This window comes from Oryx dammah, unplaced genomic scaffold, assembly GCF_014754425.2.
Source record: "Oryx dammah isolate SB20612 unplaced genomic scaffold, SCBI_Odam_1.1 HiC_scaffold_5, whole genome shotgun sequence".
NCBI classification, from domain to species: domain Eukaryota; kingdom Metazoa; phylum Chordata; class Mammalia; order Artiodactyla; family Bovidae; genus Oryx; species Oryx dammah.
This window is the reverse complement of record NW_024070189.1, coordinates 71400294-71424937: the sequence shown is the minus strand read 5'-3', so window position 1 is coordinate 71424937 and position 24644 is coordinate 71400294. Positions and strand designations below refer to the sequence as shown.

The 24644-nt window shown below is 38.0% G+C and overlaps 1 protein-coding gene across 3 annotated transcripts in view; it reads right to left on the bottom strand.

The window, feature by feature from the left end:
• UIMC1 (ubiquitin interaction motif containing 1) overlaps positions 1–24644 on the bottom strand; it is a 133432-nt gene that overhangs the window by 2879 nt on the left and 105909 nt on the right. For 2 of the 3 annotated variants that reach the window (XM_040240486.1, XM_040240489.1), the window contains 2 exons: positions 3992–4070; positions 1722–1893 (listed from right to left, as the gene is read on the bottom strand). In XM_040240486.1, the coding sequence (XP_040096420.1) occupies positions 1722–1893; positions 3992–4070 (251 nt within the window). The remainder of the gene's footprint in view (positions 1–1721; positions 1894–3991; positions 4071–24644) is intronic. The other variant, XM_040240487.1, reaches the window with a different exon arrangement.

Here is a 24644-nt window from a genome sequence, read left to right as displayed (position 1 = left end):
AATATTCAGGACTGACTTCCTTTAGGATTGACTGGCTTGATCTCCTTCAAGTCAAGGGATTCTCAAGAGTCTTTTCCAACACCACAGTTCAAAAGCATCAATTCTTCAGCACTCAGCTTTCTTTACAGTCCAACTCTCACATCTATACATGACTACTGGAAAAACCACAGCTTTGACTAGATGGACCTTTGTCGGCAAAGTAATGTCTCTGCTTTTTAATATGCTGTCTAAGTTGATATGGCTTTTCTTCCAAGGAGATTGCTCTTTACAGCATCGGACTTTACTTCCACCACCAGTAACATCCACAACTGAGCGTTGTTTTCTCTTTGGCTCCGTCTCTTCACTCTTTTTGGAGTTATTTCTCCACTCTTCTCCAGGAGCATATGGGGCACCTACCGACCTGGGGAGTGCATATTTCAGTGTCATATCTTTGCCTTTTCATACTGTTCATGGGGTTCTCATGGCAAGAATACTTAAGTGGTTTGCCATTCCCCTCTCCAGTGGACCACATTTTCTCAGAACTCTCCACCATGACCCATCCGTCTTGGGTGGCCCTACATGGCATGGCTCATAGTTTCATTGAGTTAGACACGGCTGTGGTCCATGTGATCAGTTTGATTAGTTTTCTGTGATTGTAGTTTATTCTATAGTAACCTTTGACCTATGATAGCTTTGGAGAGATTTAAAACAGAAAATAACAAGTTTCAAGTTAGCTTTTAGAGACAGTGTTGCCAGAGAAAAAACTAGCTCTGTGGTATAAACACATACCCATAAGCCTCAATTCCAAATTACAACCTCAAAAACCACCCCATTCATAAAGGGGTCCCTTTTTCCCTTCATGACATATTATGGCTTCTCCATCTTGGTGTGCAACGATTGCTATGTCAGTAAGTCTAGAATATGGAGCTGCTGCTTTATCTTTATCTTTAACTTCAAAGCCAAGGCTTGCTCTTCCTGTTTTCTAATCACAAAGGCCAGAAAGCACATATTCCCAGTGACCAGGGCCAGATCCTACGACTTCCTAATAATGCTAGGTACATGAGGTGTTCAGCAGAGTTGATCATGATATGTTCCTGGCATTGGGGATATTTCTAGAATATACTTTCTAGAAAGTCATTTGGCAATATGTTTCAAGAGATTTTAAAATGTTTAGATTCATTGCCCTAAGAGCTCCACTTCAGGAAATCTATTCTAAGGAAATAATACAAAGACTAATTAATCCTTTAAACATAGCGTTATAATACAAAAGAAATGGAAACAATCTGAATGTACAATAATATGAGAATGGTTAATTGACTGTATGATACAAACATTAAGAGTAATTTCAGAAACAGTTTAAAAATATGCTTAGGAAGTTTGTTATGCTACAATGATAACTGTGTATGTACATATACAATTAATTTAAAATGCACAGGAAAAAAAAGACTGGGAAAAAATTAGGCCAAAATACTAAAAGATGTCATCTTTGAGTAACTAAATTATGGGTGATAATTCCCCCTGATTCTTCATACTTTTTTTTAAACTTACTGTATTTTCTACATTAAGTGTATACTACTTGAGTATATATTACTTTTTAATTAAAAGAAAAGATAATTTTAAAAAGCACAAATCTAGTTTCAAGATAAACAGAAGAAAAGGAAAGAGGGAGGAAGGGGACAAAGAAAGCCCTGAACAGAAATGTGAAGAACTAGGTAACCTTTCCTAAAATACTCCATACATACCTTTAGGTTCCTCAGCCGCTGTGGACGCTTCCTCCCCGCAGCTGTGCATGCTCTCTCACTCTCTTCAGGCTCATGTCCTCGGTCACCTCTTGCAAGCTGGAGACAGGACTCTACATGACACTGGTACTCTCTGAGTGGAACAAGGGATTTACAGAGGTAACACTTCTCATCCCTAGCCAATCAGAAAAAAATGGAGAAAAAGCAGTTAAAAAAAAAAAAAGATTTGCTTTTGCCTCTATGCTCCTAGATACATCTCAAATTGTGTTTTTACATCTTAAAGTTATTCTATGGAGGAGAAATGTCAACCAAAGCAGAATCGCTCAGCAGGATCATCAATAAAATGAACCCAATGCCAATCCAAAGGACTGAGTGATTAGTGGTTTTCCCTGGCTGTTTCTTTGTATCCTGCTGTTGCAGCAGTAGGATGATAATGAAACAGGCTCTTCTAACTGACTCAAACAATGCTGATTGCTCTCCAGACATAAAATATTCTGTCAAACTCTTCTCAAATTAAGTGTAATAGTTTTTTCAAAGGGAAGTTAAAAATTTAGACAGAAAAGGGAACACCAAGAGCATTAAATCAAAAATGACATTTCTACCAGGGAGGGTGAACTTGTCTGATTAGTAAATTAAGTCTGTCTATATGCTGCCTTCCTCAATTCTACAGCTAGGAAGTTACTAAAACCATGTGGTTCTGCCAGAGGCTTTTGCATAACTTTATATATACAGCTATTTTAATCTTTTTATAACGTAGACTTTGTGTAAACAGAGGAAATTATGTCCTTGAGGTAAAGTTTATTGGGCATCAGTGAAAATGGAATCACTGGAGACAAAGGAAGAAAATGAACATTCATGATGTATTTTCTCTGTGGTGAGAACTGGTGCATGGCCCTTTAAACACAATTTCTCAATTAATTCCTTGGCCGGGTTAGGAAGGTACTACTCTCCCCAATGTCCTATAGCTAATAATTGCAAGGTCTGCCTGACTCATAAGATCATCTTAGTTTTACAAAGCTAAAGAAAACCTTCCAAAATTTCTGGCTGTTGCCACTCAGTTACTACAGAAAGATTTAGACTGCCTTTAAGAAAAGTTTCTCTGAGAGGTCTTTAAAATAGGAGAAATAAGTCTCTCAAATAATTAATCATCAGAGAGACTACAAGTGAAACTCTGCTTTATGAGAAAAGTTAGACTAGTGTACCTTTCAAGGTTTATCCATTAACGTAAAAAGCATTATTAATACCCTACTTACATGAGAGATGCAGCACTGTAAAAGCAGCATTAAGTTTTTGAGTCAGGTAGACTTTGCCAGTTCTGGCCACATGATCATAACCAGTTACCTATAATTTCTCTTGAGTTTCTATATCTATTTTTAAAAAGAAAAAAATACTACCATATCAACAATTGTGATCGTTATGAAGTAAATAAAGCACTCAGCACAGTGGCCGGCACATAATATTAAAAGCTCAACAAAGAGGTATTATTGTTATTGCTGTCTCACACACATTCTATTAGATGCTGGGGATATAAACATGAATGAAGGCGAGTATCTGTCTTCAAATATTATAACTCACAGCCCAGCGAGGGAGACAGAAATGTCAAAAATCAAAGAAAAAGATTAGTGCAACAGTGTGATGAATACAGTCCTAGAAGAATATCTGCATGATGGTAGGAGTCTAAAAAAAGGAAGTGGATCAGCTCTGCTCAATTGGATTAAGGAAGGCAGCTATGAAATTTAGAGTCTAAGACAGGATCTGTGTTTCAAAGAAAAATGTTTCTAATTACTAACTGCTTTAACGTATTGTTGGTGATATCTTTACTTTTAGGAGGTAGCACTTACACCTGACCTCCCCTTGCCTCTGCCTCCACTGGGAACAAATGTGCGTTCTTAGTCAAGCTGCAACCCACAACCCAAAGAAGTCTTCAATATTGCCCAACTTCTTGCAACTCAACTTCCGCACCATGACATTGCAAAATAGCTCACTACTTCCCCAAAGCACCAAACACCAAAATGAAAATTCAAAGAAAACAGAAAGCTCAGAGCAATGTGGAAGTGGAGTAGATGGCAGGGTCTTTTCAGAGTAGCAAAAAGGGACACAAGAGGGCACCAATACTGACATAAACTGAGAATACGAAAAAGAAATTCAGGCGTTAAGCAAAGATTTGATTGCCTGGTCAAAGAAACCCACAGTAAGAGAGGAACTGGTCTCTCATTCGGTCTAAGCAATGGTATGTTAAACAAGAGCTCTGTAAACACAGTGCACCTACTTACTTGTCAATGTCTAGGGAAGTCTGAGCAGTTGTCACACTGTCACGTCTGTTCAAGGCCTCTCTTTGACTCCGAGTCAACACTTTCAACAAAAAAAGATAGATAAGAAATAAAACAAAAAAAAAAGAAAAGAAAATCTGTTAGCTGGCAGTAGGCTGTAAATATAAAATGTATTGGAAGTAGAAAAGTTTAAAATTTTGTTCCAAATGGGAGAGGTGACTAGGAAACCTCTGCCTTTCTACTATAGAGAATATTACTTGCATAACTGGACTGAAACTGCCAGAAGCAAGGTATTTCCATATTTGCAATGAGATCTATTTTTCCTCTATTTGCCATTAGATCTAAAGATCTATTTCATACCAAGAAAATTTTCTGTGTACTACCTCAATTTGCAGAACTCAGGGGAAGGATTTATACTTTCCCAATGAAAATTCTGTCTGGTGTGATACATGCTCCAATAAGATGCTTTTTGATACATAGCAATGACAGCTACATCTGAGTGCCAACATTAGCTCCAATCTTTATAAAACACTGGAAAGGGTTCCATTTACCAGTGAGAAAAGCAGAGCTCAGAACAGTTGACACAATCAGTCTTTTCCACTACACTAGGACCACCTCCTCCTAATTCTAGTGAATACAGACAGCTTTAGCCCAGGTGGCATACAAATTCTTTTCTCATACCAAAAGGTATGTTTACAAAAGCACATTCTCTTGAAGGGTTTTGGAAGTTAATTAACCAACTGTTTTTCAGTCGTCATTCCTTGCAGTTAACAAGAATTATGAACATCTCACTTCAAACCTTGCCTTTGTCCCTCTTGACACCTGAAATTCCCATGACAGAAGATTTAGAAAGGTTATCAGTTCACAAAATAATTTAGGTTGTGGAAGCATTTATCTAAACCAGAGGTTAGCAAATTTTTTCTGTACAGGACCAGAGAGTAAGTAGTTTAGGTTTGGAAGGCCATACGGTCTCTGTCACAACTACTCAACTGGGCATGAGCATTCCTATAGTAGGAAGGCAGCCACAGACAACGTTATAATGGGGTGTGGTGTGTGTTAAGTAACTGCGGTCATGTCCAACTCTTTTGCAACCCTATGGACTATAGGCTTCCCATCAGGCTTCTCTTTCCATGGGATTCTCCAGGCAAGAATACTGGAGTGGGTTGCCATGTCCTTCTCCAGTGGATCTTCCCAACTCAGGATAGAATCCAGGTCTCTGGCACTGCAGTCAGATTCTTCGCCATTTTAAAACTTTATTTACAAAAACATTTGTCTGTATTTGTCTGTATTTGGCTCTGGCTGGCCATAGTTTACCTACCCTTCTAGTCCAACCTACTGCTCATAAAAATGCCTCTAAAAGTATTCCTGACAAGTGATTATACAGTCTCAACTTGACTATGTCCAATTACTGAGGAGAATTCACTTCCTCCTAGAGAAACCCATTCTACTGCTACACAATATTTCTAGCTCAATCTGCATTTACGGGCTGTATGGATACATTTACCCCTCTTTTCCACAAGTCAGTTCTTTGAACATGGAACAAGCTGCATTACTTGTAACCTTCAAAACAGGTATTATATCTAGTCATTAAGCCAATCTGTAATAAGACTTGGAATACAGATCCTTTTGAGGGCCTAAGGTAGCTCTAATCATTTTAATGATCCTCCAGAGACTGGTATTATTATTCTGTCCTATTTTAAAGGTACAAAAATAAACTCAAAGGAATTGACTTTGCCAAGCTATCACAACTAGGAAGAACAACCCAGGACACAGTCTAGATCTGTCTGATTCTTATACCCATGTTTTATCTTTCGCGTTAACCTCTACATATACCCCAATCTGTTAAATCTTCCATATGTGTGGCACCCCAAAACAGATCTAATATTCCAACAAGCAATCTGACCAGTAAAGAGAACACAAGTACCACAAGCTACCTTATCCAGACTAATTCAGCCAAGGCTGTGACAATCCTGATATTCTACTGACTTAAACTGAACTTAAAGGCAATTAAGATATATCCCCCTTCCTCCCAAATCATCTTCAAAATGCTATCAAGGTCTCCTAATTCTATATTTGGGTAACTAAATTGTTGGGTATTTTTCCCCTTCAACAGGGCTTTATATTTATTCCTGTTCTTTTCAGCTGCACATTGCAGTCTGTTGAGATCATCTGAAGTCTTGATTCTGTCATCTGATGTTATACTAGCTCTCTGTTCCAGCTCTGGTTCATCTGCATATATGACAAGCATGCTTTCTACATCTTCATCCAAGTCACTGGGGAAAAACGGTTATAAATGATTAGGCCAAGGACACAGAAAACTGTGGCATGTTACCAGAGGAGCCTATCTTCTCCTACTCCAAATTTCCTTTAAATACTTAATCAAGCAAATATTTATTGAGAATCTTTAATGTGTGATTAATTTGGAGAGATAACAGGAAATTATGAGGCATGGTCCTTTCTCTTAAGGAGCACACAATTTACTAAGGGAGACAGCACATACACTAAAATCACTGTAATACAATGTTAAAGAGATATGTATAATAAAACATGATCATATACAGAAGCAACTATAATGTCTTGTCTCTGAGGAGGATGTCAGGGACACCAGGGGACTAGAATAAGCAGTAGGCATATTTTTCACTATATAGTTTTCTATACTACTGAATTAAAAATTTTAAAAAGTATGCATTTACCTGAAAAGAATGAAAACTCTAATTCAAAAATATATGTATCCCTATGGTCACTGCAGCATTATTTACAATAGCCAAGATATGGAAGCAATGTAAGCGTAACAGATGAATGGATAGAGAAGAGGTGATATGTGCATCAATGGAATATTATTCAGACATTAAAAAAAAAGCCCTTGCCATTTGCAACAACATGGATGGACCTAGAGGCCATTATGCTAAGTGACGTAAGTCAGACAGAGAAAGACAAGCACTACATGATTTCACCTATATGTAGAATCTAAAAAATAAAACAAACAGATATAACAAAACAGAAACTGAGTCACAGAAACAAAGAACAAATAGGGAGTTGCCAGGGGTGGGCAGCAGGGGGCAGGGGGGCATGGACAGGAATTAGGTGAAGGAGATTAAGAAGTACAAACTTCCAGTTAGATAATTAAAAAAAAATTTTTTTAAGTTTCTCCGTTTTCTCTTCAAAGGGAGAAAAAGAGACCAGCTTATAGTGAGGATTTAGGCACAAATTAGACTAGATGATCTAAGTTCCCTTCAACTAAGAGATTTTATAAGTAAAAATAAAGTAATGCAGGAGAAAAACATCCTAGACATAGTTGTATAACCACCTACAAAACCCACCTCCTAGTCTATCAGCTAACCCACATTTCTCCAACTTAGGTACAAGGACTCTGAGAGATTTTATCAAGTGCCTTGCTGAAATCAATTCTTAAAAGACTGGCATTTCAGACTACATAAAACCTTTAAGTGTTTGCCACCTCTTCTCTATTTGTCCCCCATCTTGACTATCAAGTATTTTTCCAAAAGAAATACTTAGAAACCACTCCACAAACAAGGCTGGGAAAAGAAATTAATTGTTTACAGAACTTTATATTAATATGAAGGTGAAGGTGTTAAGTCACTCAGTCGTGTCCGACTCTTTGCAAACCCATGGACTGTAATCCGCCAGGCTCCTCTGTCCATGGAATTCTCCAGGAAAGAACACTGGAATGGGTTGCAATTCCCTTCTCCAGGGGATTTTCCCAAGGCAGGGATTGAACTCAGGTTTCCTGCATGGCAGGCATATTCTTTACTGCATAAGTCACCAGGGAAGCTCTCTGTATATTAATTCATACCTGTGTAAATAGCACGTTTCTGTTATTTGTCAGTCGTTTTTCTGTCACAACAACTTCAGAATCCAGAGATTCCAGATTTTGATTTGATCTCTTTACCATCCCCAACACAGTTTAGCAAAGATTAGATGTTAATAAATATTTGTCAATTTAAGTCACAGCAAGGGATTCATGGGGAAAAAGGACTCTTATTTTATGAGAACCTTTTCTGTCAGTCAGTTCAGTCGCTCAGTCGTGTCCGACTCTTTGCGACCCCATGAATCGCAGCACGCCAGGCCTCCCTGTCCATCACCATCTCCCGGAGTTCACTCAGACTCACGTCCATCGAGTCCGTGATGCCATCCAGCCATCTCATCCTCGGTCGTCCCCTTCTCCTCCTGCCCCCAATCCCTCCCAGCATCAGGGTCTTTTCCAATGAGTCAACTCTTCATATGAGGTGTGTCCAAAGTACTGGAGCTTCATCTTTAGCATCATTCCTTCCAAAGAAATCCCAGGGTTGATCTCCTTAAGAATGGACTGGTTGGATCTCCTTGCAGTCCAAGGGACCCTCAAGAGTCTTCTCCAACACCACAGTTCAAAAGCATCAATTCTTCGGCGCTCGGCCTTCTTCACAGTCCAACTCTCACATCCAAACATGACCACAGGAAAAACCATAGCCTTGACTGGACGGACCTTAGTCGGCAAAGTAATGTCTCTGCTTTTGAATATACTATCTAGGTTGGTCATAACTTTTCTTCCAAGGAGTAAGCGTCTTTTAATTTCATGGCTGCAGTCACCATCTGCAGTGATTTTGGAGCCCCCCAAAATAAAGTCTGACACTGTTTATACTGTTTTCCCATCTATTTCCCATGAAATGATGGGACCAGATGCCATGATCTTTGTTTTCTGAATGTTGAGCTTTAAGCCAACTTTTTCACTCTCCTCTTTCACTTTCATCAAGAGGCTTTTTAGTTCCTCTTCACTTTCTGCCATAAGGGTGGTGTCATCTGCATATCTGAGGTTATTGATATTTCTCCCGGCAATCTTGATTCCAGCTTGTGTTTCTTCCAGTCCAGCGTTTCTCATGATGTCCTCTGCATAGAAGTTAAATAAGCAGGGTGACAATATACAGCCTTGACGTACTCTTTTTCCTATTTGGAACCAGTCTGTTGTTCCATGTCCAGTTCTAACTGTTGCTTCCTAACCTGCATATAGATTTCTCAAGAGGCAGGTTAGGTAGTCTGGTATTCCCATCTCTTTCAGAATTTTCCACAGTTTCTTGTGATCCACACAGTCAAAGGCTTTGGCATAGTGATATGTGCCTTGCAGGACTGTTGTAAAGATTAACTATTATGTTTATTAAGTCCCTGGTACAGAAAAGGTTCCTCCCAGGGGCGGCAGCTGGGAGGAGCCTTTTCTGTACCAGGGACTTAATAAACATAATTGTTAATCTTTACAACAGTCCTGGAAGGCACATATCACTATTTGTATTTTATATATTATGAAATAAACTGACCAAGATCACAAAGCTAAAACAACAAAAAAGAAACATGGCACCAAGAATAAAATATGAGTCTGACTTTAAAGAAATATATGTTTTCTCTAAGAGCAGGCTGCCTCTCCTGGGAAATAAGATGGTAAAGGATGGGAAGACAAAAAATGATAAATGGGCAGGTGGAAACTGGCAGATGGCTGAGAGTTATATGCTAATTCTATATTAAATGCTATGATCAGAGAAGACTTGGACTAGGCCTTGCAGCTACATTTTTTCTTTGAAAACTACCACCCCTACAAAGGAGCAGAAAGGTGGTAAGTTGCTCTAAAAGAGTCTCTTACTCTGGTTTATGAGTGCTGAGAGAGCCATTTCAACTAGCTGCAGGATGAGAATTCAATATGAAACTTAAATCCAAGAACTCAGCTGCTGGTGACAACAGCCAAAGATTTCAAAAGGGAACAATGGAGTCTGAGGACAACTCCAGGAGAACAACTACCTAGGCAAGGCAAGCAAAACAGAAAGGAGGAATATCACTGAGAGCTGAGAGAGCCACTCATCAACCTACAACCATTAACTCAGGTCTTTATAAACCACTGGATGGAAAACATCCTAGGAATTTGTACTTGGGACTTGACTTGGCACTGTCAAGATACAAAGAAGCAGTGACACATAATGGAATAACGTGCATCAACTTTATAGCTGGATTACAAATCCATCCCCAAGTTGGGACTCTACTAGTTGTGTTACCTTCTATAAGTTACCTAAGCTCTCCGAGTATCAGCTGACTTACCCACAAAATGACATGATAATCAGCATCTATCCCCTTGACTTACCCACAAAATGACATGATAATAAGCATCTATCCCCTTGGATTTTGTTAAGGCTCACATCAAATAATCCAAATAAGTTTAAGAGTGTTTATGCACAGAAAGCACTCAGGGTAATATTCAGTCCAGTTCAGTCACTCAGTCATGTCCGACTCTTTGCGACCCCATGAATTGCAGCTCGCCAGGCCTCCCTGTCCATCACCAACTCCCGGAGTTCACTCAAACTCATGTCCATCAAGTCGGTGATGCCATCCAGCCATCTCATCCTCCATCATCCCCTTCTCCTGCCCCCAATCCCTCCAGAGCATCAGAGTCTTTTCCAATGAGTCAACTCTTCATATGAGGTGGCCAAAGTACCAGAGTTTCAGCTTTAGCATCATTCCTTCCAAAGAAATCCCAGAGTTGATCTCCTTCAGAATGGATTGGTTGGATCTCCTTGCAGTCCAAGGGACACCCTCAAGAGTCTTCTCCAACACCACAGTTCAAAAGCATCAATTCTTCGGTGCTCAGCCTTCTTCACAGTCCAACTCTCACATCCATACATGACCACTGGAAAAACCACAGCCTTGACTAGATGGACCTTTGTTGGCAAAGTAATGTCTCTCTGCTTTTGAATATGCCATCTAGGTTGGTCATAACTTTCCTTCCAAGGAGTAAGTGTCTTTTAATTTCATGGCTGCAGTCACCATCCGCAGTGATTTTGGAGCTCCCCAAAATAAAGTCTGCCACTGTTTCCACTGGTTCCCCATCTATTTCCCATGAAGTGATGGGACCAGATGCCATGATCTTCATTTTCTGAATGTTGAGCTTTAAGCCAACTTTTCACTCTCCTCTTTCACTTTCATCAAGAGGCTTTTTAGTTCCTCTTCACTTTCTGCCATAAGGGTGGTATCATCTGCATATCTGAGGTTATTGATATTTCTCCCAGCAATCTTGATTCCAGCTTGTGCTTCTTCCAGCCCAGTGTTTCTCATGATGTACTCTGCATATAGTTTTTTATTACTATGTAATTCTTGTTATTGCTGCTGCTGCTAAGTTGCTTCAGTCGTGTCTGACTCCGTGCGACCCCATAGATGGCAGCCCACCAGGCTCTTCCATCCCTGGGATTCTCCAGGCAAGAATACTGGAGTGGGCTGCCGTTTCCTTCTCCAATTCTTGTTATTAGTCTTCCGTATTTATTTCTTAGTTGTATCCAAAGATGTAAGCCCATCTTTAAATCAACACCTATCAGCCTATTGGATTAGGTTTTACTCTTAAGTTTTTCCCATTCTAATTTGTACAAATAAAATGAAATAACCAAAGCATCACAGAACAATTACCAATACTATGTAAGCATCAGCCCATTTATTTTCAAAATCCAAAGCAGACAAGCAATCAAAAAAAAACAAAAACAAAAAACAAAGACCTTGAACTACTGTAAACAGTGAAGACAATGGCTCCTTGAGTTAAACGTATATATGTACAAAGAAGAGAGATTTGGCAGAATGACAGAAGTTAGTCTCAGTTTGTCTCCTTCAGCCTCAAAACCACATCAGCAGAAAATAATGGGAGGCCACAGAATTGTTATGTTCCTGTTAAGACTGACTGTCCTCCAACTTAGCACTTTCTTAGTGAAATGTTAGAGGGAAAAGGAAAGGCCTGCTCCACTTGCATGTTGCCTGTCTCACTGCTGGCAGCCTTTCTTAAGAGACTAGTCCCAACACAAAGGCTATCAAAAGAACTAACCATTATCTACCATTTTGAGACATGTGGCTATTTAAATTTAAATCTCAATTAGAATTAAACGTAATTTAAAATTTAGCTAATCAATTACATAAGTTAAATTTCAAGTGTTCAATAACCACATGCGACTTGTGGCTATCATGTTTGGTCCTACTGTTATAGAACATTTCTGTCACTACAGACAGTTCTACTGACTAGCATTTCTCCTTTAAGAGATAACCAGGATTAACCCTTTATTGCCTTAAACTTGCTTACCTTGGACACCCTGAGAAATTCAAGCTTCCCATGGCTTCTCTCATCACTTGGATTCTCATTCCCACAGGACTCTAATCTGTCATCTGGGCACACTTTTCTAATATGACTGTCTCCCGCTACTGCTATCATAATAACTCCCTCTGGAATTTGGGTCACTAATCAAAAAAAAATCCTTGACGTTCTTAACCTTCTCTGTGAAAGTACTCTTCATCTTCTTGCTGTAACTAAAAGATGGCTGTCCTCTGAAGGTACTGTTTCTCCCTGTACCCTCTCAAGTACTGGCTGTTTCTTCTTCCTTACAACTCAGTACCACTGACCGGAGGTGGAGTAAATACCCTCTTACTCCTCACTGTTGCTTCCAGACTACTGGAAAAACCTCTTTTGAAGCACAAACCATTCTGCTGCCCTTGCTACTCCACCGTGAAGAAGTCATCTACTATCCCCCTCATCACCCACCCCACCCACTTTCCTGGCCATTCACTGAACATTTTAACAGATGACTTACTTTGTTTTTGCCCCTCTTGCCATCATTCTTGATGATTTTAATGCCTATATAGCTGAAGAATTAGCTGAAGAATATGCAAGTTGCAGTTTTTTGTAGTTCAACCTTAGGTTAGCCATGGTTCAATTCAGTATCTGTCCTCTCACTTCCTTGACCTTTTTGCTATCAGCTCCCATGAATGAAATCTTAGCTTTGCTCAAGTGGGACTGTGAGACAGAAGTAAGCGTAATGCCTTCAGGCATCCATTGCATGTAATGCATTAACCTCTGTCCTCTGCATTTAGAGTAGTACCAACCAGTTATGTATCATCCTTGGGACAAGTAAGGAAAACATTCCATTCATTTTCTGTATTCTGTGGTTCCAGTGAGGAACTCTGATTGAGCCTGTCAATAATAATCATGCCACTTTCAAGACCACCACCACCTATCTTTTCCAGCTCACTCCTTCTAATACTCTAATTCTAATAATCCTCCAGCCCCACTAGAACATCTAGTTCCAGGCTATCACCTTTTCATTGTCCATCATCCTGTCATATCCTCACTTTCCTTCTTACCTAACTTAGATCTCATGGTGATCATACCAACTACTCCTCTGAATATTTTCTCAACTTATTTCTACAGTTCAGTCACTCAGTCATGTCCAACTCTTTGCGACCCCATGAATCGCAGCACGCCAGGCCTCTCTGTCCATCACCATCTCCCGGAATTCACCCAGATTCATGTTCATCGAGTCAGTGATGCCATCCAGTCCATCTAATCCTCTGTCGTCCCCTTCTCCTCCTGCCCCCAATCCCTCCCAGCATCAGAGTCTTTTCTAATGAGTCAACTCTTCGTATGAGGCGGCCAAAGTACCAGAGTTTCAGCTTCAGCATCATTCCCTCCAAAGAAATCCCAGGGCTGATCTCCTTCAGAATGGACTGGTTGGATCTCCTTGCAGTCCAAGGGACTCTCAAGAGTCTTCTCCAACACCACAGTTCAAAAGCATCAATTCTTTGGTGCTCAGCCTTCTTCGCAGTCCAACTCTCACATCCATACATGACCACTGGAAAAACCATAGCCTTGACTAGACGGACCTTAGTCGGCAAAGTAATGTCTCTCTTTTGAATATACTATCTAGGTTGGTCATAACTTTTCTTCCAAGGAGTAAGCATCTTTTAATTTCTACTGTACTGCCTCGCAAAACCCAATTCTGGTTAATTCTAATTCACCACCTATTATGTGTCACTACCTAAGCAGCACAACTGTGCTGACTATGTTCATGTTATATTTAAGACCCAAAACCTCAAGCAGCACCTCAGTGTGGCCTAGCAATCCTAGTATGTGTCCATACTCCATATTCTACTGTCAGAAATTATTTCACAACTTCTATGCTATCCTCAAACTTTCAATATTCATCCTGACTCTGCTGTCACTATTCTGTTTCAATGTTGTTGTCATTGTTGTACAATAGATATGTTATGTCCAACTCTTTGCAACCCCTAGACGACAGTATGCCAGGCTTCCCTGTCCTTCACTATCTCCCAGAGTTTGCTCAACTTCATGTCCATTGGGTAGCTGATGCTAACCATCTCATCATCTGCTACCCTCTTCTCCTTTTGCCTTCAATCTTTCCCAGCATCAGGGTCTTTTCCAGTGGGTTGGTTCTTCACATCAGCTGGCCAAAGTATTAGAGTTTCAGCTTCAGCATCAGCCCTTCCAATGAATATTCAGGATTGATTTCCTTTAGGATTGACTGGTTGGATCTCCTTGCAGTCCAAGAGACTCTCGAGAGTCTTCTCCAGCAATTACATACATATGAAACAATTATATTTGTTTCAACATAACACCTTTATTGGGATAAAACTACATAGTATATTCTGAGTATATTCACAGAGTTGTATAATTATCATCACTACATATTTTAACATTATCATTAACTAAAAAAGAAACTAGTTCCCATTAGCAGCCATTCTCCTTTTCCCCCAAACTCCCAGCCCTAGGCAACCACTAATTTGCTTTCTGTCTCTATGGATTTGCTTATTCTGGGCATGTCTGATAAATGGAATCATACAATATGTGGGCTTTTGTGACTGACTTCTTCCACTTAACATATGTTTTCAAGGTTTATCCATATTGTGGCATATGATAGTACTTCATTCCTTTTTCCCCGCAGCAGTTACACCATTTTACATTCCCAACAGTGTACTGGAGTTCCAATTTCTCCATATTTTTAACAACATTTACTATTTTCATTTTTTAAAATAGCCATTCTAGTGAGGATGAAGTGGTATCTCATGGTTTTGAATCACACTTTTCAAGTGTTTGCTAGCCATTTGTATATATTCTTAGGAGAAAATGTCTTTTGTTTTAATTGAGTCCTTTTTGATGTTGAGTGGTAAGAATTCTGTATATATTCTGAAACCTAGACTCTTTATCAGATATATGATTCACAAATATTTTCTCCCATTCTTTAAATTTCCTTTTCACTTTCTTGATAGTGTTCTTTGATGCAAAATAGTTTAAATTGTGATAATTTAATCTATTTTTCTTTTGTTGCTTATGCTTTTGCATATCTAAAAATCCACTGCCAAAATCTAAGATCATGAAATTTACCCTTAAGAGAGTTTTATAATTTCAGCCCTTACATTTAGGTCTTCAATCCATATTTTGTAGATGGTGTGAGGCAGGGGTTCAACTTCTTTTTTCACATGCAGATATTAAGTTGTCCCAGTGCCATTTCTTTTTTTAATTTTTAATTGTGTATTGAAGTATAACTGATTAATAATGTTGTGAGTTTCAGGTGGACACCAAAGGGATTCAGTCATACAGGTCTTTGCAGGTTATCCATTTTAAATATAGCAATGTGTACCCATCTATCCCAAACTCCTTAACTATCCCAGATAGTTGGTGAGTCTATCTGGTAAATAAGTTATTTGTATCATGTCTTTTTAGACTCTGCATATATAAGATGTCATATGATGTTTCCACTTTCTTGTCTGACTTCATTCAGAATAACAATCTTGAGGTCCATCCATGTTGCTGCAAATGACATTGTTTCTTTTTGATGGCTGAGTAATATTCCATTGTATCTATGTACTACATCTTCTTTATTCAAATATTCCTCTGTCAATGCTCATTTAGCTTGTTTCCATGTCTTGGCTTACAGAACAGTGCTGCAAGGAACACTGCAGAGTGCATGTATCCTTTCAGACCATGCTTTTCTCCAAATATAGATGCACAAGTGGGACTGCAGGGTCATATGGTAGCTCTATTTTCAGTTTTTTAAGGAATCTCCATATTGTTCTCCATAGTGGCTATATCAATTTGCTTTCCTACCAACAGTGCAGGGGGATGGGATAGTTAGGGAGTTTGGGATGGATGGGTACACACTGCTGTATTTAAAATGGATAACCAGCAAGGACCTACTGTATAGTATAGGTAACTGCTCGATGTCATGTAGCAGCCTAGATAGGAGGGGAATTTGGGGGAGAATGGATACATGTATATGTATGACTGAATCCCTTTGGTGCACACCTGAAACTGTCACTTCTCTCTATGCCCTCTCCAGCATTTGTTTGTGGAATTTTTGATGATAGTCATTTTGACTGGTATAAGGTGGTATCTCATTATAGTTTATTTCCCTGGTGGCTCAGACGGTAAAGCATCTGTCTACAATGCTGGAGACCTGAGTTCAATCCCTGGGTTGGGAAGATCCTCTGGAGAAGGAAATGGCAACCCCCTCCAGTATTCTTGCCTGGATAATTCCATGGACAGAGGAGCCTGGTAGGCTACAGCCCATGGGGTCGCAAAGAGTCAGACATGACTGAGTGACTTCACTTCACTTCAATAATTAGTGATGCTAAATATCTTTTCATGTGTCTCTTGGCCATCCTGGTCTTCTTTGGGAAAATGTCTATTTAGGTCTTCTGCCTATTTTTTGATTGGGTTGTTTGTTTTGATGATGTTCAGCTTCACGAATTGTGTGTAGACTTGAGACTAACCCCTTGTTAGTCACATCATTTGCAAATATTTTCTCTCAGTCTGTGAGTTGGCTTTTTGTTTTATCATTTCCTCTGCTGCACAAAAGCTTTTGAGTTTAAGGAGATCCCGTTTGTTTATTTTTATTTCCACTGTTCTGGGAGTTGGATCAAACAAGATACTGCTGTGATGTATATGTCAGACAGTGTTTTGCCTATGTTTTCCTCTAGGACTTTTATAGTGTCCAGTTTCACATTTAGGTCTCTAATTCATTTGCGCTTACATTCATTGAGCTTAATTTATTTTGTGTATGGCAGCACCATTTCTTGAAAAGACTTTTTCTCCCATTGAATTGGCTAAGTAGGCTTAGCCAAAAACCTAAGTCAAAGCTGCCTTCATTCATCCTGACCCTCAGTCACAAAGTTTGACTGATTCTCTCACCAAGAGATTCTCAAATCTGTCTGTTCCCATGACACTGCTTCATTACTTGTCTTCTTATCTCTATTCTCAATTCCTCTAGTCTGTCTTCCAGAAATACTATTCCAAGAATAATTTAGGCCCAGGATTGCCAGTTGGCAGTACCCAGGAAGCCCTTCCCTAACCACTTGGCCACTTGAACAGAACTCTATGTGTATGTATCACAGCATTTTCCACACAACATTCTAATTATTGCTTTACCTATTTATTTCCCCCAGTCAACTCTCAATCACTTCAGTATTCCATATTCTTGGCATAAAATTGATATAAGATATAAATGTATATTTAATGAATCAATTAGTTTCTTATTCTCAAGTTCAGTGGAATCTTTTCTTGGCTTTAAAAACAACAGAATATTTCTGTAACTTAGATGAAAATGTCTCTAGAGTTTGATGTGAAATACTCTTCAAATAAAAAGACCCTATCTGCCTCATTCCATTCAATAAGCAAATTCACGTTCTCTCAGGTACTAGGCTTAACAATCTTATTCTACTAGTGATAGTTCCTAACTAAAAAATCCTAATGACTATGTTGATACTTCCTAAATAAAGCAACACTAAAAAAAAAAAAAAAAAAAAGGCAGGCATCACTGGGTACAAGGAACAAATGAACAAATAAAGGCTCAGAGGCTTTAATTTGGCAAATACCTGGATACGATTCCAAGTCTGTTAAGAGTCCAAAGCCAGCACCACAATACCAAACTGCCCTCTTTGTTGTGGAGAAGGCACATAGGCATTCTGTCCCTACTCAAGTTGTAGCAATTTTCATTTAAGTTTAAGAGATAAGCTTGCCTTTCTCAAAAAAGTACACTTGAATGTTGAGCAAATGACCTTAATCTTCAGTGCTGCTGTAGTTGACCCCTGCATGGTTTCTTCAACATTTTTCCATATAAGACAAAAATACTCATATAAAAATATGCTTGGCAGTGCCCCCACCACCCTGAGACTTAAAGGAAAGAATTAATTCTCAGAACAGAATTAATTCTGTGTCTTAAACTACACAATTCCTACTTAGGATATAGAAATAAAGAGTCTACACCATTATATTTTTATCAATAAAATTCTTCAATCTATGAGGTATTAAATAATTTGGAGGTCTTAGAAAAGCAATCACTTGTGTAGTCCCTACTAGTATATGTGTATATTTATAGGACAATCTTTTTCTTTAATAGTCAGCATTTTTATTTAAGCAATTTGACAATATGTAAAGATTCTGCCTGCAATACAAGAGACCTAGGTTCAATCCCTGGGTCAGGAAGATACCCTGGAGAAAAGAATGGCTACCCACTCCAGTATTCATGCCTGGAGAATTCCATGGACAGAGGAGCCTGGCGTACTCCAGTCCATAGGGTTGCAAAGAATCAGACATGAGTGAGCCACTAACACTTTAACTTTCATAAGGAATTTAAACATAATTCACATGTTCTGATCCATGAATTAAAATGTGGGAATCTACTCTGAGGAAATCACTTGAATTTAGACAAAATCATAAGACAAAGATATTCTAACAAAGCATTTTTATAACAATGAAAAATTTAAACAACCCAGTGTTCAAATACAGAATGAAATACTATACAGAAAGTTTAAAATAAAGACTGAAAGGAAATAAGCCAAATATTAACTGTAATTGCAGCAAGGAGATTAGGGGATGATTAGTTTTGGATGATTATCCTTCTATGTTGCCAATTTTTTTAAATGAGCATATATTCCTTTTATAATTTAAAAAATTATTTAAATATTGAGAGATACCCTTAATGAAATAATGGATCTGGGCAATGATTATCAATGACTCTTAGTTGAATATGCTTTCAAATGGATGGATTAGGCTGATCCCACGAATCAATCTTAATATTATAAAAGAAAGATAACCAGACAGTATGTATCTGTTATAATGATTCAATGATATAATACACCATCTATGAAATACTCTTGTTAAAAAAAAAAATCTAGGGACTTTTCTGGTGGTCCAGTGGTTAAGAATCCACCTTGCAATGCAGGGGACACCTGTTGGATCCCTGGTCGAGGAACTAAGATTTGACATGTCTTGGAGCAAGTAAGTCCCAGGCCCAACTACTGGGCCTAAGCACCACAACTAGAGAGTCTCAGAATTGCAATGAAAGATTCCACATGACGCAATGTGCTGCAACTACTGTAGCCCATGTGCTTAGAGCCTGTGCTTCGCAACAAGAGAAGCCACTAACACTGCAAAAGAATGAAGCCCCTGCTCATAGCCAACTAGAGAAAGTCTGCATGCAGCAATGAAGAGTGAGACCGAAAACAACAAAATTTTTTTTTAAATCTAAATGGAATCTGATCAAGCCTCAAATCAAAATAGAAGCTTCCAGAAAATACAGTTCAGAACAGAAGACCATGTTAAAGATGACAATAAGCACACAATCAGCAAAATTTAGGAGGGAAATTCTGAAAGACAAAAAGCCAATCTCTTTAACAAACTATAAAGAAAACAAAGAGAAGAGGATACAGAGACTAAAAGAAAATTGAAAGACACTGGGACTTCTCCAGTGGTTCAGCAGCTAGGACTCGGTGCTCCCAATGCAAGGCCCAGGTTGATCCCTGGTCAGGAATCCCACATGGTGCAGCTAAAGATCCCACATGCCATAACTAAGACCCAGCACAGCCAAATGAATTAATAATAATAAAAAGGAAAGAAAGAAACTTGCAAGACATCAACCAAATGTAATACATGAACCTTGTTTGGACCCTGATTTGAACAAACCATTAAAAAAAATTATGATAAGACTGAGGAAAGGGAGATGTTGACTGGTATGAAAATGGTACTGTGGCTGTATTTTTTTTTAAATAGTCTTTATCTTTTAGTATTACAATATTTATAGATAATCTGTCTGAAAATTGTTTCAAAAAATCTAGTGGGAGGTGGATAGGAGGAATGTTATATATAAAAAAAGACTGGTCATATGTTGATAACTAGTGACACTAGAAAACGGGTTCATACAGATTCATTATACTGCTAAACAATAAAAATTTTAAAATGGTCTCAAAATAAACCTGCTGTTCAAAGCTAATTACCAGCATACATTGGAGATATCGCAGGTTCAGTTCCAGACAAATGCAAAGCAGCAATAAAGCAAGTTGCACATTATTTTCTGGTTTCCCAATGCATATGAAAATTATATCTATACTATACTATAATCTTTTTTAATTTTTAAAAATGATTTTATTTTTGGCTGTGCTGGGTCTTGGTTACTGTGCAGGCTTTTCTCTAGTTACACAGTTCAATCCGGGATCGAACCCATGTCTCCTGCATTGGCAGGTGAATTCTTTACCACTGAGCCACCAACAAAGCACCTTCTTTTTTAAGTTTTATTGGAATATAGTTGATTTACAATGTTGTGTTAGTTTCAGGTGTTGAGCAAAGTGAATCAGATATATATATATATCTCCATTCTTTTTTTAGATTCTTTTCCCATATAGGCCATTACAGAGTACTGAATAGAGTTTCCTGTGCTATACAGTAGGTTCTTATACTGTAGCATTTTAAGCATATAATAGCATCATGTCTTAAAAAAAATAATGTACGTACCTTAATTAAAAATACTTTATTGCCAGTATATATGTATACATATGACTGATTCACTTCACTGTACAACAGAAACTGACACAGTAGTGTAAAGCAACTATACTATTAAAAAAAAAAAACTTTATTGCTGAAAAGTGCTAACCATCTTCTGAGCCTTCAGTGAGTTATAGTAGTAACATTAAATATCACTGATCACAGATCACCATAACAAACAGAAGAATGAAAAAATTTGAAATGTAAGAACTACCAATATGTGACACAGGGACATGAAGTGAGCAAAAAGCTGTTGGAGAAATGGTGCTGACAGTCTTGCTTCACAAAGGACTACCACAAATATTTAATTTGTAAACACACACACACACTAAAAGACAGTGCAATAAAACAAAGTATGCCTGTAAATAAAAACAAAAAAAGGAAAAGATACACATCAAACTTAACAATGGCTTCGGTCAATTCAGTTCAGTTGCTCAGTCATGTCCAACTCTTTGCAACCCCACAGACTGCAGCACACCAGGCTACCCTGTCCATCATCAGCTCCCAGAGCTTGCTCAGATTCATGTCCATTGAGTCGGTGATGCCATCCAACCATCTCATCCTCTGTCATCTTGGACTAGGCCAAATCATGGATGAGATTTTTCTGAGTAAAATTTTCCAGTGTTATAAACCAACATCACTTCAATTAAAAATTTTTTTTTCCACTTAAATCTTCTATAATGAAGATGTACTGCTTCAAAAAATTGTTAGGGGGCAAAATAGCATAATGACTAAGAGTAGAACTCCTGGATAAATGGCAAATTCCATCACTGACATAGGAAAAGTCAAAACAACATCATAACTTCTTTTAGTAGAAAGTAAAACTGATGGGCACATGACAAAAGGTTATCTAAGGCACCTGAAAGGACTTTCACTGGTCAAATCTGGAACATTTTGAAAAGCTGCTAGAAAGAATCAATTATGACACATTAAATTTTAAAAAATGAATTCATATCATATTTTCTAATAATTAATGGGGCTTCCCTCCTGGCTCAGTTGGTAAAGAATCTGCCTGCAATGCAAGAGGCCCGGGTTTGATTCCTAGGTCAGGAAGATCCCCTGGAGAACAGGATGGCAACCCACTTCAGAATTCTTGCCTTGTCCATTTTTCCATGGACAGAGGAGCCTGGCAGGTTACAGTCCATAGAGTCAGAGTCAGACACAACTGAGCGACTAATACTTTCACTTTCAACGGGAAAGGGGAAAGTTTCTCTTACAGAAGAATGGAAGGAATAAAAAAAAAATCACCATTTACTATTACAGTAACAATTAATTTAAGCAAGATTCACCACTGGATGCTAAAACCATGGGTGAATGTCTGTTTGGGAATAGGCTATTTATACAGCCTCAGAGTATATTATCCCACAGATGACATACTGATTACAAAATAGAAAGGTACCTTTGCAGAAGATCTGGCAGACACTACCTTAGAGAGAGGATCAAACTTAACAACCCCAATAACAAAACTGATATCATTTGCTCCCTGATGTAATATGTTATGGATTGATTATCTGTGTTCTCCCAGTACTCATATATTGAAATCCTAATGCCCAATGTGATGCTATTAGAATATGGGACCTTGGGGTAGTGATTAGGTTGAGAGGGTGAGCCTGTGTGAATAGAATTAGTGCTAGGACACAGCAAGATGCAGATGTCTGCAACCCATAAGAGGGCTCTCACCAGAACCTAAGCATTCTGGCACAATGATCATAGACTTCTAGCCTCCAGAACTGTGAGAAATAAATTTTGGTTGTTTCTGTCAGTTCAGTTCAGTCGCTCAGTCGTGTCCAACTCTTTGCAACCCCATGAATTGCAGCACACCAGGATTCCCTGTCCATCACCAACTCCCGGAGCTGGCCCAAAATCATGTCCTTTGACTCAGTGATGCCATCCATCCATTGTTGTTGCCATCCAACAACCGGTTGTTTATAAATCACTCAATCTATTGTACTTTGTTGGAGCAGTCCAAGCTGAAAAAGACACGATGCACTTAGAGGAATATAACATTCTCTTTGTTATTATTCCTGCCAAAAAGATTTTAACATAAATTTAATCATAAGAAAACATGAGACAAATCCAAAGTGAGTAATATTCTCGAAGGAAAAGCCAGAGAGGAGAAATTCCATATTCTGTGAAGAAACTCTGCCCAGGTCTCTGGCTGACTCCAGAACCATTCATGCACTAAACAGACTGCAGTTAAGGATAAATAACCAAACTGAGATTTGAACTGCTTCTCCAAACAAGAGTGTGTAGTTGATTCTAGTCCAGTGAACTGTCTGATGAAACAAAATACAATACTTTTCTGATATATAAAACACATGCTAAAATACCCACAATGTAAATTCACAAGTTCCAGGATACAATCCCTAATTATTTGACATACAAGGATAATCAGGAAAATGTGACTTGTTTTCAATTTAGAGGGGTACAACCATTTGAATGACTTCTTATCAGAAGCTATGGAAGCCAGAAGATAGTGGAACAAAATCTTTAAATTGCTAAAAGGGAAAAACCTATCAATCCCAAATTCTATATTCAGTGAAGACATCCTTCAAAAACAATGACAAGACCTTCAAACATATTTGTTGGATTGAGTGTTTTGGAGTTAAATCATATAGAATTCAATTGATGATATTTGAACAGAACAGTGCCCTATGAACAGGAAACAGGATTTTAGAAATGCAGATGAATCCTCAATGGATGTAGTACTTGAAATAAAAATGGCAGCATTTGATAATTCAAAAGATACTGATCCTAAGAAGTTGAACTCCAATGACTGAAAAAGCCAACATAATATTAATAGAACTAAAAAATCAGAAAGAAGAGCTAGATATGGAATTAAAAGATGAATTCTGATCTGATTGGTTCTCTTTGAAAACCAAGCTCAGCATTAACTTTTGGAAAAAAGTCACATTTAAAATTTCATACTAGTTATATTAATAAAATAGTATTTCCTTATTAATTCATTTATCTTAACAATGCAATGGTTAAGGCAAAGATTAAAAAATAAGTAAAAGAGTTAAAAATCAGACAAACAATTTTAAAATATATAAACTTAATAAAAAAGAATGATGATAAAATCAAGACATTTTCCAGATAAAAAAATTATTAAGGAATTATTATGGAAGTTTGTTGCCAGCAGGCCCACACTGTAAGAAATACTAAAGGCAATTCTTCAGACTGAAGGTGATCATCAAGAACTGAAGAATATAAAAAATGGTAAATATCTAGAAAAGATCATTTTCCTCTTAATTTCTTTATAATCCACAGCAAAAAACTGTAACATTGTTTTATAGGATTTATAATATATGTAGATATATGACAACTACAGCATAAAAGAAAGGGTAAGATAGTAAATGGACTTTTATAGTTATAAGATTTCTATACTCTTCATAAAGTGGTATTAACGCTAAGCAGACTGTGGAAGACTACCTTCCCCCAAGAGTAGCCACTAAAAATAGTTATAGCTTTAAAAAATAAAAGTGAAAAAAGTAATTCTATAATATATTCCAATAATGAAAAGAAGATAGAAAATAAGAAAAAAAAAAGAGACAAAAATTTAAAAAACAAAATAGTAGACCTAAATCCAATCACATCAATAATTAAATGATTAACTAAATTTTCCAATTAAAAATTAAACAGTGTCAGAATGGGTAAAAAGCATGACTCAATGTTATGGTGTCTACAAGACACATACTTTAAATATATATATATGTTTATGTTAAAAGTGAGCTTTCCTGGTGGCTCAACCAGTAAAGAATCCACTGCAATGTGGGAGATCTGGGTTTGATCCCTAGTTGAGAAGATCCCCTGGAGAAGGGAACAGCTACCCACTCCAGTATTCTGGCTTGGAGAATTCCATGGACTATACATATACAGTTCACGGGGTAACAAAGAGTTGGACACGACTGAGCAGCGACTTTCACTTTCATGTTAAAAGTAAACGTCCAAAAAACATACACCAGGCAAGCAGCAGGCATAAGAGAGCTGAAATGGCTAGAATTGTCTAGTTGTTCTATCAGATAAAATACACTTCAAGAA